This window comes from Grammomys surdaster, unplaced genomic scaffold, assembly GCF_004785775.1.
Source record: "Grammomys surdaster isolate TR1022 unplaced genomic scaffold, NIH_TR_1.0 181, whole genome shotgun sequence".
Classification (NCBI taxonomy): domain Eukaryota; kingdom Metazoa; phylum Chordata; class Mammalia; order Rodentia; family Muridae; genus Grammomys; species Grammomys surdaster.
This window is the reverse complement of record NW_021604626.1, coordinates 1,446,989-1,468,479: the sequence shown is the minus strand read 5'-3', so window position 1 is coordinate 1,468,479 and position 21,491 is coordinate 1,446,989. Positions and strand designations below refer to the sequence as shown.

Sequence of the window (21,491 nt, the reverse complement as noted above, 5' to 3'; positions counted from 1 at the left end):
TCCCTCCCTCCCTCCCTCCCTCCCTCCCTCCCTCCCTTCCTTCCTGTAGTCACTCACTGATCTTGGAGCATTCCAACTGGCTAGGCTGCCTGGAAATCTGGAACTGGGTCTTCACACTTGTGCAGCAAACACTCTATCCACAAAGCCATCTCCCCATCCCCAGCTTTTCTCTCTAGTGTTATAGTGCACTACTGTTTACCAGGCTTTGAGCTGCTCCTAACATACACAGAGACTTTGTGGATACTCTCCTGATTCCTCCCACCCCCAACCTTTTTTTTTTTTTTCTTTTGTGATGGTAGAAGAAAGCAATTAATGCTGCTTACCATGTTCAAACTCCATGCTTGATAGAAAAGCGTGTTATCAAACAAAGCTGGTCTGGCTGGGTGGCCCTCCCAGCCATACCGACCTGTGCCACATTAGCTATAAGGCTGGAGGTACTGAGGACAAGCATTTTTGTGTTAACATTTCCATGGTGATCTTAACACAGTAAAACACCCCTGGAGTCCTCTTTCCCCACTCTTCCCCTCCCTCCTCTTCTTCCTTATGAACTCAGGAAAACATTGTTAATATATTTGCTAACTCTGCAGATGTTCTCTTGAAAGAACTTGACCTGCTCTTGGGGCCTTAAAAAGTTCTTCTCTAGCTTTTGTTTCTGGCTTTTTAATTCTCCTTTGGAAAATAAAGGATATAAAAATAGAACTGAGCAAATAAAGGATATAAAAATAGAACTGAGCCAGAGACTATACGATGACGATAGCTTGATGGCGATAGCTTGGCCTTGAATGAGTCTTCTCATTCAAGGAGGTAGGGTTAGGGGTGAGCAGCAATACACAGATGCGCTTAACCTGACCTCAACTGGTATCTCACCAGAAGTCAGTGAGGAAAGGCAGTTTATCTATGTCTACAGTGTTCTTCAAGGAGGCAAGTCTCCACCATGTTAAGCTGCTTGGAAGGGAATCCTAGAGATGAATCTGCATTGGTAAAAAAGACATAGTGAGCTTGCAGGGATAGCCTGGGGCATTAATTTCCCTAAGGACAATTTGAAAAGCACACAACAAGGGTGAGGACTTTTATGATTTTTTTTCCTTGGGGAAAAATGTGGGGCAAATGAAAGAATGTAAGAGTTCTCTAAACATGCGTGTCTTCTGTTCAGCCTCGGAGCTGAGAATGTTAGCTTTTCCTGTCTGCCTATCTTTCCCTAAACTTGTATGAAAATGTTAAAAAACAAACAAATAAATAAAACAAAAGCCCAGCAGGCCAGTGAGACAAGAGTAATTGCTGGAATTTCAGGAATAGGGGAATAGATACGGCTTTTTCAGAGAGTCATCTGCCAGCTATGCACTTTTTCTCGATAACATTCTAGTCTACTGTTTATTGTGGTCTGAAATAAGTTTAATGAGTATGTTAATCAGGAAAAATTAATCATGTCACATTTTAAGAATATTTGGTTATTTTAAGTCTCTTATTAATTCGCAAGCTCATTTGACATTTTAAAATGTGTACAGTTATAGTTGACTGCACAGTTGTAGAAGGCTGTCAAATGTCTATACTTTTTGTTAACTAATAGAATATATTTTTTTTCTCAACCTAGTAATTGATATGGGGGCTATTAACGATGTTGTATTAAGTGAGAGGGAATATAGCAGCAAATTCTAATTTTGAGAATAGCATTACTTGGGAGGATATAAAATGAGTTTCAAAGTATGCTAAACAGAGATTTTAAGCAGTATCATCAGGAAGAATTTAAATTACTTTGGAAATTTTTTGCTAGAATTTTCTGTTAAAATTGGGTTTTAGCTGGGTATGGTAGTGCATATCTGTGATCTCATCACGCCTGAGGTAGAGGAAGGAAGATCGAAGTTTAAAGCCAGCATGAACAAAAGCAGTACTCTCACAGACATAAACCAAATACTGGAGCTGAGAAGATGGCTCAGTGGATAAAGTGCTTGCCACGAAATTAGGAGATCCTGGGTTTGGATCACCAGTACCCACACAATTGCTGGGCAGACCTAGCACCTTAGAGATAGAATACAGGGATTCCTGGCACAATCTAGCTAGCTTAGACTAGCAATATGTTTGAGCTCTGGGTTCAGTCTGAGACCATGTGTCAGTAAATAAAATGGAGAGCACTGAGAAAGACCTATGCTGACCTATGGCCTGCATACACATACATATGTGCACACATACGTGTGTACACACAGACGAGCAGATCCGAGCACACCACACACACGTGCATATATAAATAACTATATTTCAAATCCATCGTGTCTACAAATTTAATGCCTGATTGAGTTCTTAAAGTGTTCCAGCTATTACTCACAAACTTGTATTTTTGCTAAGCACCTAAGAATTCCACTTTGATACAGTGAAGAATTATTGTGACTGGAAGTACATTGCTTCATGTTTGCTGCTACAGAACTGAGTCATTGTTATTTTATGGATGTTTGTGATTGGTTTGTTCAATTGTTTCGATCATTTTTGAAGCAAGCATCTTACTGTATAGCCTCAAAGGACTCATGTAGACCAGGCTAACCTTAAAGGCACAGAGATCCACCTGCCTTTCCCTCCTAAGGTTAAAAGAATCACCATTAAACCTGGTTGATCTGGGGATTTTTGCTCTGGAAATTACTGGATATCTTTGTCAAATGCTGATTCTAGTATTTAAGCTGACACATCAGACTCCTCAACAGATATGACTCTGCTTATTGGAAATTCAAACTGTCCAAGGTTTGAAGAGCTGTGATCCTTTACATACAATGAGAAGATTGAATCTACAGCACTAGTCAAACAGTATGCACTAAGATCTATGAATAATTATGGTTCACAACCACCTGTAATTCAGCTTTTTCAAGGGGTATCTTCTTGTATCCCCAACTCACAGATGTGATACCTCCAAGCATATGCACACCTAATTAAAATTAAAAACAAATCTTAAAAATAATAACAAAAATAGAAACTCTAGCCCTGCCCTTGGCTGGTCTCTGGGGTCTAGTTTCCTGATGTATTGTCCCTACTCCCCACTTTTTTCTAAAACACAAGCTAAAACACACACACACACACACACACACACGCCCCCCCCAAACATAAAATAGTCAGACCACATCTTTTTTCTCATGCAATATCTTGTGATCACAGTTTTCTCTCCCACAAATGTTCCCTGTTCCTTTCCACCTCCCTCCACATTCAACTGCATGCCCTTTCCTTTTCTTTCCTTAAAAAGCTAACAGGCAAATAAACAGCAACAATAAAAGAAAAGACACACCATAAAGACACAAAATAAAAAAAAAAAATAAGAAAGCCTGCATAAAGCAATTTGAGACAAAAAGTCTACAAAAAGACCACTGAGGTGGTTTTGTGTTGGCCATTCACTGATAGACATGGGGCCTACCCTTAAATGTGGTTAGTATACCTGTTGAGACTCTATTGGAGAAAACTAAACTTTCCTTTGCAAGTGAAGTGTCAATTACAGATAGCTTCTTGGTTAGTGGTGGGAGTCTGTGTCCACCTTCCCCTCTCAGGGCTAGGACCCCTTCTGGCTTGAACCTTTGAAGGTCCTGTGCATGCTGCCACCGTTTCTGGGTTTATATGTGCATCAGCCCTGTTGTGTCCAGAAGATACTGTTTAGTTAGAGCCTTCCATCCCCTCAGGCTCTGATAACCTTTCTTCCTCCTCTTCTGTGAAACTCCCTGTGCCTGAACAGGAGAGGTTTGATGAAGATATTTCATTTTGGATGGAATGTTCCAAAAATCTTTCAGTGTCTGCACATTGTCCAGTTTGGGTCTCCTTGTTAATTTCCTTCAGAACACATCTTTTTTTTAAAGTTGCTAAATTGCAATTTATATGGTTACATGTTACAGTACAAGGTGAGTCTTGTCAAATATTCAGCCTTTCTAATGTCTGACAAATAGCAGACTCATTTTAAACAATAACAGAAATGGTGATCTATTATCAAGTACAATGAGGAAACATGCAGACGGAAGTAGAGAAGAGAATTTACACCTACAGAGTTACTTTAACGTTTAATAAATTTTTTTCTCTTATTTTCCATTCAGTCCCTCTTTTTAAAATGAAGTATATTGTATTTAGTTTAAATCTTCTAATAATATGCATCTATCATATTATGGCTTTTCCTAAATTGGATAGCTCTACTTCCTAGTAATTAATTTTACGTTTTTTTCTTTCTATTCACCCCAGCTCTTTGAGTCCAGATGTTGATCCGGTTCTTGCTTTTCAACGGGAAGGATTTGGACGCCAGAGTATGTCAGAAAAACGCACAAAGCAATTTTCAGATGCCAGTCAATTGGATTTCGTTAAAACTCGAAAATCAAAAAGCATGGATTTAGGTAGTGAGTACAATCTCCATGATTCTTCAAATAAGGTTTGGATGCTTCGGGATGAAACTGATGATCCCAAACACATGTCTATTTATTTTTTAGCAATAGAGAAAATAAACTTAAAATGTGTTGATCTGGCAAAAAAAAAAAAAAAAAAAAAATAGTTTTCCTTGCATTTGAGATGCCCGTAACTACTCACCGTAACTCGTTGACATGATAAACGGTTGACGTGTGCTTTTGGATGAGAAGGAAAGTGAAAACGTCCTGTATCCTTGTAGCCTCATTTCGAAATGAGTTGTTTCGGTACTTTGTCCATTTGAGAAGCAGCTTCCTTTAATATTATACTTGGTGGGATTTGTAACTAGAACCTGTTTTGGAGAGAAACCATTATCTCAATCCATGTCTGGGGCTTTAGTTGTCAATGCCCGCCTTGATTGCTCTTCTTGAAGTGCTAATTGATAGACCTTCTTCTGTTGCAACCTTTATAGCCTTGAATCAGATTAGTAACCTGAGAGAATACATTACAGAAGGAATTTGGGAGCAAAATGAATGGAAGAATATAACCATAGTTGTTCAGTTAGACACCAACCAGGTAGTGCCTCCCTTAAATCAAAATCTACCCCCCAAAAGTAATTCAATTAATGCAGGTACAAACTAAATTATTCTTTAAGAAACTTTTGTTAATCAACCATAACTTATGCTGTTTTCTGGTGGCTGTTTGAACCTCGAGACTAAAAGTATTAATTTGTCAGACATGTATTTATATAAAATTGGACAGCACATTGCCTTGGCTAATGATGATAGCACTAACAGTACAAATAACACACATCTGTGAGACAAAATGACTGGCATACTGCATGAAGATGCTGCTTATTCTTCTCCCTTTGTTTTTTGATTACGAATGTTTGCTTGATGTTTCACTTGACTTGCATGGAATATTGCCTAAGAGTTGCGCTTTAACGGTCAAGATTGGGGGAGGGTTAAAGCATGTTGGGCTTTGGGGACTAACTGGGCTAACCATTATACATTTACCTTTTAACAGTAGCTGACGAGACTAAACTCAATACAGTGGATGACCAGAGAGCAGGTAAGAACGGACAGTTAGTCTGTTGCCATAGAAACCGTGGTACAAGGAGCTTATCGTGATTATAGAGCTGCCCGTCATGTTGCGTGTAAGCGCCACCATTCCAGTCTCACTCAGATGCTTTCGTTACGGGAAATCGAATTGCAGGAGAAAAATACATTTTTTTTTCTGTTACGAGAAATTTATCAGCAATACATGTGACAGACTACCTTTACCATGTTAAAAACAACCTTAGATTTTTTTTCAAATCTTACTTGCATAGGAATGTTTCATGGTGATTTTTTTTTTAAAACAATCAAAATCCTAAGAAAACATCTCTTCAGTTCTTTAGTATTATGGGATGTCTTAATGACGGGCTGTGGTCCTTGTAGTGATTTTTATTTGAATGTAGCATCACCTGTATCAGCAGCTCTCAACCCATGGGTCATGATCCCTTTAGGAAGTTACTGACCACCTTCCACAGGGTCTCATGTCATATATGACATCATATATTGCGTCATATATGCATATCATATATTTACAGTTTGATTCATAACAGTATCAAAATTACAGTTATGGGGTAGCAAAAAAATAATTTTATAATAGTTGGGGGTCACCATGTCATGAGGAACTATATTAAGGGGGTCTCAGTGTTATCAGGGTTGAGAACTACTGTTCTCCAGGAACATTTTCACTAAGTGATAGTGTCTGGGCTTGCTATCCATGCTCCTGTATTGCCTCTCCTGCTTCCTGTATCGTTTTCAGATGGTGGAATTAGCTCATTGTTAACCCTGACGTTAGTTTGAACTATATGACACATATGGCTTCGTTAGCTTTTGGAATCTGTTCTAAATTTACTGCTTAATCATTTCATAGAAATAATGTGCTACATGGACTAGGTTTAGCAGTACACTATATCTTTTTATATTACGACATGAAAATAATCAGCAGAGTCTGTCAGTGTAATTAAGCAGTGTGCTGTGTGCAGTTGAGCATGCATGATTTATTAGTGTATTTTGGAATCTTGCTTTAATTATTCTAGATCCAGGATAATGTAATTATATCACTTAGCACGTATTAGCTTTAATTTGCCTTTTTAACCTGCTGTAGTAATTAGTTTCAGCCTGTGTGTTCTACATACATGCATAAAGATTATTGTGGTTGTTCTTGGCATTGCTATATTCTAGGAGGTAAATGATAGATTATAAAATTGCATTCAATAAATTATAAGATTGGCTGTATTCAGGGCAATTAACTATAGCCTCAGATCTTACTAAGTAGCTATTTTTCTGATAGAACATAAAATTCATTGAAATTTTAAATTGGAACTATACACCAAGTCTTAGTAGTTTACATGTGTACAGTAGCAGTTAGTGTTTTGTTAAAGAAGCCCTATGCCAGACTGAGCTACACAATGTGGCGGTGCATGATGTCCAGTTATGTGAAAGTGGGAAATGTTTAATTGAAACAACCCAAACCCACATGAGGAAAATAAAATTTATTGTGAATAAAAAAAAATTTTAAGAATAGCATACAGATTTTTAACTGAAAACATTATATAACTGTCCTGGCATGGATTCAGATTTAATCATCTAGTAAAGCCGTGTGTATTTGTGTTTCAAATGTTAGGTCTTAGAGGAGAAGAACATTTTCTTGTTTTGAGTGTACATGTCTGTCCTATGTGTGGAATTAAAGTGGAAGATTTTAAAACAAACTTTATATAGACACCAGGATGCTTTTTGGTTTGGGGATTTCTTATCTCCATTGGGAAGTTCAGTAGAAGATGCTCAGTGTTAGCCAGTGAACGGGGTCTTCAGCTGAGTTGCTCTCTTTTCCTCATTTCAGAGTTGCCTGGGGGGGTCTTTGACAGGTTAGCCTTGAGGTTCTGGGCAGAGTGTGCTGACATTTTGGCATAAATATCTGTCTAGTTGTAAGCCACTTATAATGAAAACAGATTTTTTTCCCTCCCTTTTGCTCCTTGCAGAAGACACCTTCACTGAGACTTGTTCCCCTCAAGAGGGATATTTATTAGCAGGCAAGACTCAGAAGCCAGGTGTGCTGCACACCTTTAATCCCAGTGCTCCTTGGATCTCCTTAGTGTACCTTCAGAGTTCCAGGCCAGCTAGAACTGTACAATGATACCATACTCCCCCCCCCCCCCCCAAAAAAAAAAAAAAAAGGACAACAGGTTTAGAACTGGGGTGAGCACAGTAGTAAAATGCTCATCTCAGACATGGAAGGCATCACACAAATAAAACTGCTCTAGGAAAATATTCTCCATATGATTTCCTTGACTTACAGATTTAGGGATATTGTGTTTTATTTTTTTGCAGTGAATAGACTTTCTTTTAAAAAGAATAAAGAAAACATGGGATCATTACGATTTTTTAGATGTAAAAATTCATATGTACTAAGAATCTAAAGACAGTAAAATTATTATACTAAAATATTGTTTCAAAGTGAGAAGATAACTGTTTTCCTATAATTGTGAATAGTCTTTGCCCATGGTTTATACAGAAGACCCCTTTGCAGTTTTCATCATACTAAGTGCTGAGCTTATGACACCATGCTAGTGGGGCTTGAGACCCAAGCCTGTGTCTTTTAGTAAGCACTCTGGCCCCAAGCTGTGTCTCCAACCCAGAATTCTTAAAGTTTCTCCTTAATGTGTGATATCTTTGTTACAGAGGCAGTGAACTTTTTTAGTTAAAAAACAGATAATAAGCAATTTAGGCCAAGAGGCCAAGGGGTCTCTGGCAATTGTTTGATTTTACAGTGATGGATTGTCATTGACTATATGTAATTAAGTGGGTGAAGCTGTTTTTCAGTAACAGAGTCCAAGTACCTTTGCTCGTCCCTCTATAGACTGACTTTTTGCAAAACTTTCTATTGTGCAAATTTCAACATGCAAGAACACACTACTCACAATTACCAACATTATGCTAAAGTGTTATTCACAGAGTTATATAGTAGAGAAAGAAGGCTCTAGATTATTTACATGTGTTGAGGGATACAGGGCCTGGTGCACTTGTAGAGTTTCTTGGCTGATGTAATATATATTCTATATATTTATTTGTCTTTGCGGAACCGCTTTATCCTGAAGGGTACTGGTACCATCTCTTAAATCCACTGTCAGTTTTTGTTACAAAATACAGGAAAGTCTCAGCTAACTTCTTTTGAAGAAAAGGTTACTGTATGCTTAGATGTATACAATGTGGCATTGTGATGACAGTCCCTATAGAAGGTGTGAAATCACTGCTGGAGGTACATGTGTACAGATATACCTCTATAGCTACTCACATCCTTGGGAAACATTTGCCTAATACTTGTTTTACATGAGCCAAACACTGACAGGGAGGTTTGAAATCTCACAGGCATGACTGATTCAGAAATGAGGTTTTACCAAGATTGTTAAGGTGGAATGTGTGTTTCCTGTTGTGTTTGATTCCTTGACATCATCCCTTCTGCTTTGGAACATGGTTTGCTTCCCATCCTGTGACATAACCTTTGTGAGTTACATATGACTTGTCGATCACATGCTGTGACTAGGGTGACCTGGTGCCACCTGAAAGAAATTTTCAGTGTGTACTTCAGTTAGAAAACACGTGATACGATACACACCCGCACCAAGAATGCAAACATATCACCATTGCTCCTGAAACCCATACATTCTAGAATGCTTCTCCACTGTTAAAAGTCATGCCTGCTTCTCTGTCTGCGTTTTCAACATCCTTGCCCTCCCCAAGCGCTGCTACCCCGTGGCGAAAATTAGGTAAAATATGTAATATAAATGAAGCAGTAGAGGCTAATTCTTATTTTGACACTTTCAGTTAGTATTCCTTGTGTCTCACCCCTGAGCTGTGGTGAGCTCACCTCTCAGCCATTTGTCTTCCAGGTAGTCACATGAGGAAGCTACTTCCTAATTATTGATCACCATATGGCAGGTGACCCCATGTGGAGATAAGCTGTTTAGTTTCTCCAACCCTCCTTTATTTGTTTGTTTGGGTTTCTTTTTTTTTTTCATCCTTTTAGGAAGTTAAGTGAGGAACCAGCCTATCACCTGGCCCACCCAGGTGGAGGTGTCAGCCATTAGAGGCTGCTGACTTGTACCCCAGTGTGCTGGGTCAGACAGTGATGGATGCAACTGTCTCCCTTGCTTAAGGAAAGCAGTTTTGATTGTCTGCTAAGTCGGCTGTAGTTGGTATCTCTAAGCCTTACCGCCCTGGATCTCTGAGAAATAAAAGGGAGATTTTTAACTCTATGGAATTTGAACAGGTCTGCCTCTTCTGGGGGAGAAGCCCTTGTGTGATTTGTCTGTTCAGATCTGTACCGCCCTTCATGAAAATCATACTGTTCCACAGAATTCTATCTGATGACAGCTAAGAATCCTGGTGGCTCAGTCCCTGGGACTGCTTTTCTTTATGTTCCAATGGCAAAGAGTGGGTGAAGCCTATGACAGTGATGTCCACCTTCTGCTTTGTATAACTTTGTATCACAGAAAGGTGCTGCAGTTAGATTGTAACCATAACACTCCTGGAGCCTCCTCAGCACCTCTGAGTTTAAATATAGTTGCCGATTATCCTAGTTGTTTCAGTTTATCTATGTGTCACATTGGACAATGATTTGATAAAAATTTCATCTGTTAAGATAAAAATTAATGATTTAGAACTCTTCCCAAATGGAAACAGATATAAAAACCTAACACATTTATAAAGAAAAACAAAATTAACTATCATTCTTTATTTTCAGTCTACATTCTATTACTTCTCACTGAGCTGATAACTTTATCCCTTCAGGTTTCCACAGGGCGTAGATGTTTGAATCTGAAGTTGTAATGTCCATCTCATCTAATCTTGTATTATTTTGACCCTCCAAGGCTCCCCCAGTAGAGATGTGGGACCCTCTTTGGGTCTGAAGAAATCCAGCTCCTTAGAAAGTCTGCAGACCGCTGTCGCCGAGGTGACGCTGAACGGGAACATTCCTTTCCATCGACCTCGGCCAAGAATCATCCGGGGAAGGGGCTGCAATGAGAGCTTCAGAGCCGCCATTGACAAGTCCTATGATAAGCCCATGGTGGATGACGATGACGAAGGCATGGAGACCTGTGAGTGTCCTGGCCAAAGCAACAGAATTTGCAGATGACTTGCCCAATCAGATGTACAACTAGGACCCTGCAGGGACCCAGACCCTTTCAATGCATCTCTGAGATCTAACGTGTTTTCAGAATAAGGAATTGATTGTCTTTGCAGTTATTTTCTCTCAAAAGAGTTCATATTTGGCATTCACACCATGTGATATTGTACTCAATGCAGAAGCAGTTAAGAGAGGCCATCTTTCTAGACCAGGTCCTGCTATAATAAGTCTGGTTGGCCTTGAGTTTGAAAGTCTTTCTCAACCTTCTAGTGCTAGAGAGTGCTAGCCTGTACCACTATGTCTGGCAAGGAGTTGCCTTTTTAGCCAAAGTTAAAATAACTTTGGAGGGAAGCAAAAACTAAAAAACGTTTTTTTTTTTTTAGCCCACATATTTTGGAAAACTATTTTTGAATAGTTTGGTATTATGAAAATATAATCCAACTCACCATAAAATTGATTTGGTCCTTTTTATAATGTAATTTTCTGTTAAAAGCCAAGTTTTAAATTGGTATATATTGATAGATAAAATTCACATAAAAATATCATTTGACTGGAGATTGGTATATGCTTTTAATCCTAGCACTTGAGAGTCAGAGGCAGGTGGATTTCTGATTTTTGAGGCCAGCATGGACTACAGAGCAAGTTCTAAGACAGCTAGGGTTATACAGAGAAACTATCTTCAAAAACCAATACATACATACATATAAAATTTGGTTTTATTCACATAATTTGAATTTCTTTTTTCTTTTTTTTTTTTTTTTTTGGTTTTTGGTTTTTGGTTTTTGGAGACAAGGTTTCTCTGTGTAGCCCTGGCTGTCCTGGAACTCACTCTGTAGACCAGGATGGCCTCGGACTCAGAAATCCCCCTGCCTCTGCCTCCCAAGTGCTGGGATTAAAGGCATGAGCCACCACAGCCTGGCTAAATTTCTTAATAACTCATACATAAAGAGTTATCTTTACACTAAAATGTTTGAAAACCACTGGTGTGTGTTGTCTGACAGATGACATAGCCAATAAATACATTTAATAGCTTATTATTTTAAAAACAGTCTTGGACTAAAACAATAGTCTCTAAATTTGTACGTTTCCCCAATTACTAAATATTTTAAGCCAAACTGACTGAGAGTCATAGTTTAGTATGAATGAGCAGTATGTTTTCCCATGGATCATTAGAGAGAAATTAACCTTTATAAGTATGTGGTTGGCAGGGAATATGTTTAAACATTTATTTTAAAAATATTTATTTTAAAAAAAAACTAAGGGAAAGTACTTACTTAGAAGAGAAGGAACTTAGGAACTGTAAAGGTAAATGTTACAGATTAGCTTATTCCATAATTGCTCATTTATGGTTTGATATTTTCAGTTATACTTATTTTGTTGGTTAGTAAATTGTAAGAACTAATAGGTTTTACCGTGGGGTTTGCGTGCGTACACATAGCCTGGTTTCATCATATTCATCTCCTCATTGACATTTTTAATTTTTTTGTTTGTTTACTTTGGGTCCTGGGGATGAATCTGGGGCCTCAAACATTCAAGGCAAGTGCTATTCCATGGGGTTATCGCCCCAGGCCTGACTGTTTTCCTTTTCTTGTAGCTTTATATGCCATGGTGACTTCCATGTTCCTGGGGGCTTACAATATCCATGCTTATTCAGCTGATTACACTGTACTGATAGCATTTATACACCCTGACCTTGCCGTGTGGCATCTAGAGGAGGAAGTGAGATTACATTTTAGATTTTAAATATCAGATGTGACTACCACATGACTTATCTATAAGAAAAGCTGCAGGATATATTGAAGTTTTATCTATCTATCTATCTATCTATCTGTCTGTCTGTCTGTCTGTCTGTCTGTCCGTCCATCCGTCCGTCCGTCCGTCCGTCCATCCATCCATCCATCCATCCATCCATCCATCTATCTATCTATCTATCTATCTATCATCTATCTATTATTTAACTGAAGTTAGGTCCAAGACCAGAGAACATTTCTGTGGAATGTAAATTACTTTCATTTCCACCTTTGATAGACTGTTCTCTGCGTACCCTCCTAAGGCAGATGATACCATTGGGCAAGGAGAGTTTCAAATAAACAACATGTCTTGAAGAGTTCACGCAGAACAGCATAATTTTCGATTATAACATGTAGCGTGTTTCGGGACATGATGTATTTCTGACTGGTGTAGTACACAGAGTAAAACTGAGGGAGAGGATTGCTGCACACATCTCTGGCCTTTGTCTAAGTCCAGACCCTTTTCACAAAATCACCAGCCTGTGATTTCAAGTAGATGCGCCCTTTTCTTGCCAGAGGAGGAACTTGTTTCCTAGTTTAGCTGCCAGGCCTGGGTTTAAGTTTCCTGAGTCACAGCACTGTCACCCCCACAGAGTCTTCTCCATTATAAGGGGAGTTCCTTGTCCTATCAACTGACATTGGCTGTTACCTATAGATTCTGATAATGATAGTTTTGTACTTAACAGTAGGTGGAACACTTCGGTCCCATCAACACCCAGTGTTCATGTATAATCTCGATGATGCTTCTTAACTGTTTTCTTGTTCTGGTTAATCTGTTATTTTAGTCTTTTTTTTAAACTTTAGTTTTCTCACATGCTGTGTTCCTCTTTTAAATGTAAAAGGAAATGGACTGCTTGTGAATACGAGGCATCCTCTGGGCTAGTTAGTTTTGTATTATTGTTAAATTCTTGTAGCAGTTGAGGTTTGTTAGTTTATGGTTCCGGAGTTCCTGTCTAGAGTTGAGCAACGCTATTGCTTTGAAGTCTGCTGTGGACAGCAGAACGCAATGAAAGGGGCACGTTGGTAGAACAAATGTGTGACAGGCCAGGAAACATTAAGCCTGACAGTTGAAGTTCCTGAGTCTTCCACTGAGGAACCTTCCCAAAGAGCAAAGGACCCCCCACCAGACCCTGTTGGTCAAAGGTTTCCCTGCCTTTTGTCCAGTAATGACACTATGGAACCAAGTCTTTGATAACGGATGCATGCAAACATCCCGTCTGAATCCACCCATGCTTATTTCCAGCTCAGCTTCTAGAGATCTCCACCAGTGTGAACATCTGGTTTAACTCCATACAACAAGCCGTTCCTCTTTAAAAATAATACACAGGAGCCCAGAGATATGGTTCAGTAGGTAAAGATCTTTACTACCAAACATGATGACCTAAGATCCATCCTTGGGACCCCATAAGGTGAAAGTAAAGAACTTTCTTGATTTCCACAAATTGCCCTCTGACCTCCATATGCTGTGTGGTACCCCCACCTCAGCCACGTACAAGCACAGACACACTCATGCAAACACACACACACACACACACACACACACACACGTATGCACAATGAATGTAACTTAACAATTCTATCGTAAACTGCCGTGCTGGCTTAATTTCTCCTCATGAAATCTGATACCACTCCTGTCCAGTCAGTCCTACATCCTCTTTATTTGACTCCAGAAATTGTTGTTGGGGTTCCACTGTGTAGTGTTGGTTGACCTAGTAAACTTTAGCAGTATGCAGGTTATTTATTCGTTTATTTTTTGGGATCACAGACATGCATCACCATGCCCCTCTCTCCGCAGCTCTAAGCAGCCTGGACTTCTACATGATCTGTGTTGTGTAACAAGTGTCTTCTTATGACAATGTGTGCTTCCATTCCAGCCTTCGGTGTGAATGCTACCGTCTTAGTTATGGTTTCCATTGCTGCAATGGAACACCATGACCTAAAACAACCCGGAAAGAAAAGGGTTTAACTTGGCTTACACTTCCATGCTGCTCTTCATTTTTGAAGAAGGTCAGGACAGGAACTCAAACAGGGCTGGAACCTGGAGGAAAGAGCTGATGCAGAGGCCATGGAGGGATGCTGCTTACTGGCTTGCTTCCCATGCACCATCCACCATGGGCTGGGCCCTTCACCATTGATCACTAATTAAAAAAATACCCTATAGCTGAATCTAATGGAGACATTTCCTCTACTGAGATTCCTTCCTTTCTGATGAGTCTAACTTATGCCAAGTTGACACAAAACTAGCCAATACAACTCCTGCCCCCTTCCTTCTTTCCTTCTTAAAGAACCTTTTCCCTAAACAGTCCACTTTCGGAAGCTCTGACATTAGGTAGAATGTGCCACTTTTAGTACAGGTTTTTCCTTTTTATTTGTTTCTGCTTTGCAGTGCCGAGCATAGGACCTAACATCTCAGACACGCAGGCAAATGCCCTACCACTGAGTTTAAGTTTTTATTCTGTTTTAACATTAAGGGTTTCTATGTATTCTCTGAAAAGTGCTAAATTTCCTAGATGTTAAAAACAACCAGCTTCTGGGAGATAGGCAATCTGATTTCTCAGAAAGGAAGAAACAACAGAGTACCTGCAGCTTTCATTGATGAACTGTCTCCACATTTTCAAGTTGTTTGGTTTTCACTTATAGCCTCAGTGGTGACTGAAATATCTTCCTAGACACAATAATAATTATCTGTGGGTTATTAAAACATATATTGATATCAAACTCACTCATTGTTTAAAATTTAAAAGAAAAATCGTGACAGAATCTTATATATCCAAAGCTGATCTTGAACATGCATTATAGTAAAGGATGACCTTGAATTTCTGATCCTCTAATCTCCCAAATGCTGAGATTACAGTTGTGTGATACTAGGTCAGGTTTATGTGGCACTGTACCACATAGGCAAACACTGTACCAATCCACTTCCAACTGTTCTGTATCCTCTGACTTCAAATGATTTTAAATGACAAGTCCCACAATGGAGACCAGTGCTGCTAACATTCTAAGTTTGCGTATGGAGTTGGTCACAGCAAAACCTTTACTGTCATGATGCATTGTTCCTATTGGCAGAGGAGATGCCTGACTAGTGTCACTTCAGTGTGACAAATAAATAAATAAAATAGACAGCAAGGACACATCTGCAAGGGCTGAGCTTGTTGAATGGGCGAGCCTCATGCTACTTGTTCAGCATGGTACTTTGGAGGAGTATGACCAGCTGTCTAGGTGACAGCTTGCCATTGACTTTGGGAATCCACAGCATCTGGAAGATGGATGGATGAAAGAAGTTTAGGAGCTAAAGTATACAGATCTTTGGCAATAAGTTGGTAAAGTGATTACTGAAGATGCGAGTTCAATCCTCAGACTCTATGTTTTAAAAGAGGCTATGTACTGATGTATGCTTGTAATCTTAGCCCTGAAGATGGAGAGACAAGAGCTCATTGAGAGCCAACTTTGGTGAGCTTATAAATACAATGCTATTGTTCCCGTTCCTCTACCCACATAAGCTTCAAGTTTTTTTTTTTTTAAATGAAATAAGCTATTTTTTAGCATAGAGTGTCTTGTGGACTCTTCTCCTTTGCTGGCATTTGGTATTGTTACCTGTCTTGTCCCCTCTCTACCATGATATTGGCTATTCATTTTGTCAGTTATTGTTTGTTTGTTTGTTTGTTTGGGAGCCCAAGTTGACCTCAAGTGCTGGGTTTGCATGCATGTGCTACCACATTAAGCCTCTAATGGTTATTTTCCCACTACACATCTCAAAAGAACTACGTCTTAAGATTTCCTTCCTGCCTTGAACATGTGTGTTCCATGCCCACCCCCGTGTTCAGATAAAGCCAACTATTTCCCTTGCCAGGAGCTCCTCATTCCAGTGTTAAAAGTCAGGGTCCAGAACGGCAGATCCAGTTACTTGATGCCATCTGTAGCACTGGCTGCTCATTTCCTACATCTTTCTTCCTTCCCTGAAGTCAAAATAGTCAGCTAAAATAAGAACCAGTGATAATATTTATGTTTGCAAAGTGTTAAGTTCTGCAAAGGCTTTGCTGGGCTCTGGAGTCCTGTCCCCCGTGTTCTGTTGCAGCATTATTGATCTTGAACTCAGCCATAGAAAGTTGGTGGACAGTTGATTTGCCAAGTTTAGCAGAATTACTAAGAGAGGGAGATAGGAGGTAGGGGAGGGGAGGAGGGAGAAGGAGAGGGAGTCTGGGATGGAGGGTAGCCTCAGGCATCTTCAATTCTCTCTCCATCTTATTATTTGAGGCTGAGTCTCTCACTCAACCTACAGCTGTTGGCTGTCAGTGAGCGCTAAGGACATCTTGTCTTGCGGTCTTCAGAGCTAAGTTTACAAGCATGCATCAGTACACAGCCTGTTTTAAAACATAGACTCTGGGGATTGAACTTGTATTTTCATGCCTACACAGCAATCACTTCACCAACTGAGACGTGTAGGACCAAGTCTGCATTCCTACTACCTCATTGTTAACTTAATTAGGTTTGTGAAGCTGATGAGATCTGATCTTCTGTTTTCCCATGTAAATTAAGAGGCTTAAGAGCCCACGTCTTGCTGGGAGGTGGTGGTGCACGCCTTGAATCCCAGCACTTGGGAGGCAGAGGCAGGTGGATTTCTGAGTTCGAGGCTAGCCTGGTCTACAGAGTGAGTTCCAGGACAGCCAGGGCTATACAGAGAAACCCTGTCTTAAAAAAAAAAAAAAAAAAAAAAAAAAAAGCCCATGTCTTCCTTGTGAAGCTTTCTTAATCCCTATGTAGATCTTCATAAATGAGAATAGAAAGCAGGTCTGATTCAGGCTCTTTCATTCAGCCAGTGCCTTTTACCCCTTGCCCTCAGAGGAGGGTGTCTATTGAGTGAATATAAAATTCTGTTATATTCCAAGGGTGGTGTGTACATCTTTCATACCAGCACTTGGGAGGCAGGGGCTATATCTCTGATTTCGAGGCCAGCCTGGTCTACAAAGTGGGTTTCAGGACTGCTAGGACTATATAGAAAAACTATCCTCAAACACCAAAAAAGGAAAGAAAGAAGGAAAGAAAGGAAGGAAGGAAGGAAGGAAGGATACAGTTATAACTTCTATTTAAAATTTTTCTGTTTATCTATCTTCAACAATTCATAAGGACATTAACTACCGGATGTTACATTTTTGATACTTTACAGCTCTTTTAATTTCTGACTTACGCCATGTCCACTCGGTGATGCTTTCAGCTGCACTTAATAGAAATCAGACTTCACAACTTAAATGATAAGGAGATGCTGTGTTTTATACAGCCAGGCAGCTGTAGGCTTATTAGCCCACATCTCATTGGCGGTCAGCAGACACCAGTTCTTTCCTCCCTCTGTCCACAGGGCTCACAGTTTCCTTTTTGTACCTAGCAGAAGGGAAGGATTCAGGGTGACAGGATTGTGCCTGGTGCAGTGACCTTGGACTCCCATGTCCACGGGGGTATGGCTTCTGTAGGTTGCTCTAAACTTAATGAATCGACCCCTTGGAGCTTGGTCATTTCTGGGCACAATTGAGTTTGTAGGGAAGCAGAAAGGGAGAAATGAATTTGGAGTGAGCAAGCAGCAAGAGCTCATTACAGCAAGCTGCAGCAGCAATGTTGGTTATCAATGAAAGAAAACAATGGCTGTTAACCGAGGGCTGGGAGTCAGCCTGTGAGAGTCCCATATCTGTGATAACCAAAGAGAAATGTTTCATTCACCCACTTTGAGCTTCCTCTCTCAAGCTGAGGTCATTTTCTCCATAACCATTAATGCAAAAGTGCCCAGACTTTTCTAGACTTCGCAGTGACCCACTCCTAACAGGGTACCTTTCATAGTTAAGAAGCACAGTTTGTCACTCGGTCTAGAATTTTAATTGAGTCACATTTGCATCTGTTGAAAACATAGTGATTAGGTACATCTTAATTGCAGAATGACTGGCACATCAAAGGAAGAAGCAGCTTCTCGATTTACCTTCAAAAAAAGGAATGAGCAAGTGCTGTCTTTATAGTGATCACTCAGGAAGGGCCTGAGAGTTCAGTGCCAGGGGCAAGTTACTCTAGTAAAAACAACAGGAGCTTCTGTTTGTTCAGAAGGAGTTAGCATCTTCTTTTATACAGGCTGTCTGTAAAGATGAGCAGGATTAAAGTGGAAAACAGTAACATTTATGCTGCATTTAAAATAGTTTATTATCTAAATATAAATTCATGATTAGTTCTGTGTTGGAGTTTATAATAGGGGTAGAACAGAACAAGTCACTTGCTGCTGACACAACACATTGCTAGTGTTTTCTTAGTAAAATTATTGTCCACGTGAGTGTTTTACATTTTCCTAGCCTAAGGTTGTAAACTATTTCATAGTCCTTACAATAAAGCTAGTCCTAAATATACAGAGAGGTTTTAATCTTATCATCTACTATACCTGTGTCCTTAAATCATATACATGTTTTACACAAGTTAAACACATGTAACAAATTCATTTGAACTTTTTTTTTAAGTGTTTACACAGAGGAGCAGGGTATAGCAGGGAAATTCTTTTTGTTCTGTGTGGAAGTGTATATAATGTGACTCCATAAAAGAACATCTTATGTTTGTACATATGAAATTCCATATTGCTAAATATTTTTAATTAGTTGGCATTCGAAGGCATTGGTTAGATCAGCATGCCCCCCAGCAGCTTTTCTGTGATGAGATATTACCTAAATCTGAATGTTTGGTACAAGAATAAAGAATCCTCCGATGTGTAAGTATCATTTAAACAGTGTGCTTGCTGGGGGCAGGAAAGTGAGATAGGAGTTTTCATTTCACAAAATGAGATTACAAAAGCAAAGTTAATAAATCATTTAATACTTCCTCTTGTCTCGTCCAATTTAGGGAGTAAGTTGCATTACATACATGAGAAAATTATTCTGAGTATGGGAAGAACTGGCACAAACACCGCTTTAGCATATAGTGAGTTGTGAAGGCACCATGTTTATTCTGTTACGGAGCCAAGAGAAGACATATGCCCCCTGAAGTCTTGCCAAAACTATTAGGCACAGAACAGACCGTATTGCTGCTCCTGCTCCATTCATGATTTATGATAATGGCTGCTATGGAACACTAGATCATTTACATTTATTGAGTTCTCTTTTGTTTCAGACATCATAGAGGGCCATAAAATGTATCCGATGATATGTGTCATTGTTCAAATGGCAGTAGCGGGAGAAGATACCTGAGGCCAGTTAGAGCTAGTTCACGTTCAGTGCGCGTGTATTGCCATAGCTTGATTATGGCTTGTTCTAATAGGCTTTGTTGGAGGAGAGCAGGCGTTTCCTGAAGGCAGAGAAATCGTGCTCAGAGGCTGGGTCTGTGCGTGCATGGTTGGGAAGTCAATGCCTTTTGTTTCTATAAGAATCGCTTTGGAGTTGCCCTCTGACAGCAATCTTCACTTCAGGAGTGATGTGGATAGGAGGCAGTCATGTATGGGTATCATTCGAGACATGTGAGGAGACAAAAGATTGTGTGCACTGGATGGAAGGTTTAATAAGTTTGTCCCCAAGCAGGACGCATAGAATATCCACTAGCTTCCAATCAGCACATTACAGTATTCCAGTATACTCAGGTCTTGGAACTTCTGAGAACTGTTTCCTGGTAATTTGGTCAATTATCACAAATTTCGGACCACACCCATTTCCCAAAGGATTGAAGCAACAAAAGGCAACGACCACATTCGGAGGTGTGAGGCAGTATCCTAAACTCCACTAAAGTTGTAATTGCAGTCTCTTAGATAGCTCACATACAGTGACACATATACCGAGCCCAAGGGACACTGGCCAGGATCGTCATTTCTTGTTGTGCTCACATCACAAAAAATCACAGCTTCAGTTCAGCATTGTGTATAATTCTACAGATTCTGTGTCTGCCTGAAAATGTGGACTAGCCTCTTCTAACAAACTCCCTCAGTTAATATCTTGTATGTTCACAGAGAGAAAAAGAAACACATTTCCTGAGATTTCTTTTCCTTTTGTTTGTCTCATTTTTGAGACAGGGTATAATGTAGCCAAGGCTAGCCTTAGTTACTATGTAGCTGGGTATGACCTTGAACTCCACCTCCTGAGTTCTGGGATTACATGTGTCCTATATGTAACCACCCTGGCCTATGTGATACTGGGCATAGAACCCAGCTTTGTGTGTGCCTGGCAAGTACTTCACCAACTGGGTTATATCCCAAGCTCTAAGAAAAATGTTTTCTAGGCTACCATTTCTTCTGGAGGAAGATGGTAGCTGAAATCCAGATAACACCAGTCAGGAAAGGCTAAAGACCGTTCTAAAGTCATTTTATATGGGTCTGCAGTCCACTGTGATCTGACCTAGCTTCCCAAGTAAGCATGTCCATGTAAGTCTCAAGCCCTATCAGTCCAAACCCTAGCTAATAGAGCTTCTTAAAAAACAGTATATGTCTATGTGCGTGTCTGAATGGAATTATGTGCACATGTAAGTGAAGGTACCCACAAAGTCCAGAAGGAAGCATCAGATTTCCTGGAGCTCGAGTTAGGTCAGGTAGTTATAAATATGTCTATTATTTTTATATTATCTGTATATTTGTGAGCATATGTGTGTGGGTGCACTTGTAGAATAGAAGCATTGAATCCCTTAGGAGCTGGTGTTACAGGCAGCTGTGAACATAACTATTATTTTTAAATTGCTTGTATATGTATGGGTATGAGCACGTGGGGTGGGAGGATTGCTTGTTGAACAGAAGCAGTGGGTCCTTTTGGAGCTACAGTCACATGTCGTTGTAAGCCAAGCAGTGTGGGTGCTGGGAGCCAAACTCAGGTCCTCTGAAAGAGCAGTATACAGTCATTCCTTCAGCTGCTATTTTGAGACTTTGATGGTATCTAGGGAGTGACTTGGTGAAAGAATAAGTATATTTGCTCCTGTTTTTTTTTCTATCCCCTTAATTGATTTTGTGTTTTTTGTTGTTGTTTTTATTTTTAAATATTTTTTAAAAGATACATATTTATTTAAATATATATGTATATATGCACATATTATATATACATATATGATACACATCGTTCAAATGGTGGTAGTGCAAGAAGATACCTGAGGCCAGCTAGAGCTAGTTCACATTCAGTGTGCATGTATTGCCATAGCTTGATTATATAATATATTATATATAATGATATATATATATATATATAT

General features: G+C 39.6%; 1 protein-coding gene across 11 annotated transcripts in view; it reads left to right on the top strand.

Annotated features, from left to right (window-relative positions):
• Pard3 (par-3 family cell polarity regulator) overlaps window positions 1-21,491 on the top strand; it is a 556,386-nt gene that overhangs the window by 345,373 nt on the left and 189,522 nt on the right. For 4 of the 11 annotated variants that reach the window (XM_028767780.1, XM_028767782.1, XM_028767790.1 and 1 more), the window contains exons 17-19: window positions 4,195-4,346; window positions 5,377-5,421; window positions 10,271-10,498. In XM_028767780.1, the coding sequence (XP_028623613.1) occupies window positions 4,195-4,346; window positions 5,377-5,421; window positions 10,271-10,498 (425 nt within the window). The remainder of the gene's footprint in view (window positions 1-4,194; window positions 4,347-5,376; window positions 5,422-10,270; window positions 10,499-21,491) is intronic. The other 7 variants (XM_028767787.1, XM_028767786.1, XM_028767791.1 and 4 more) reach the window with 3 other exon arrangements.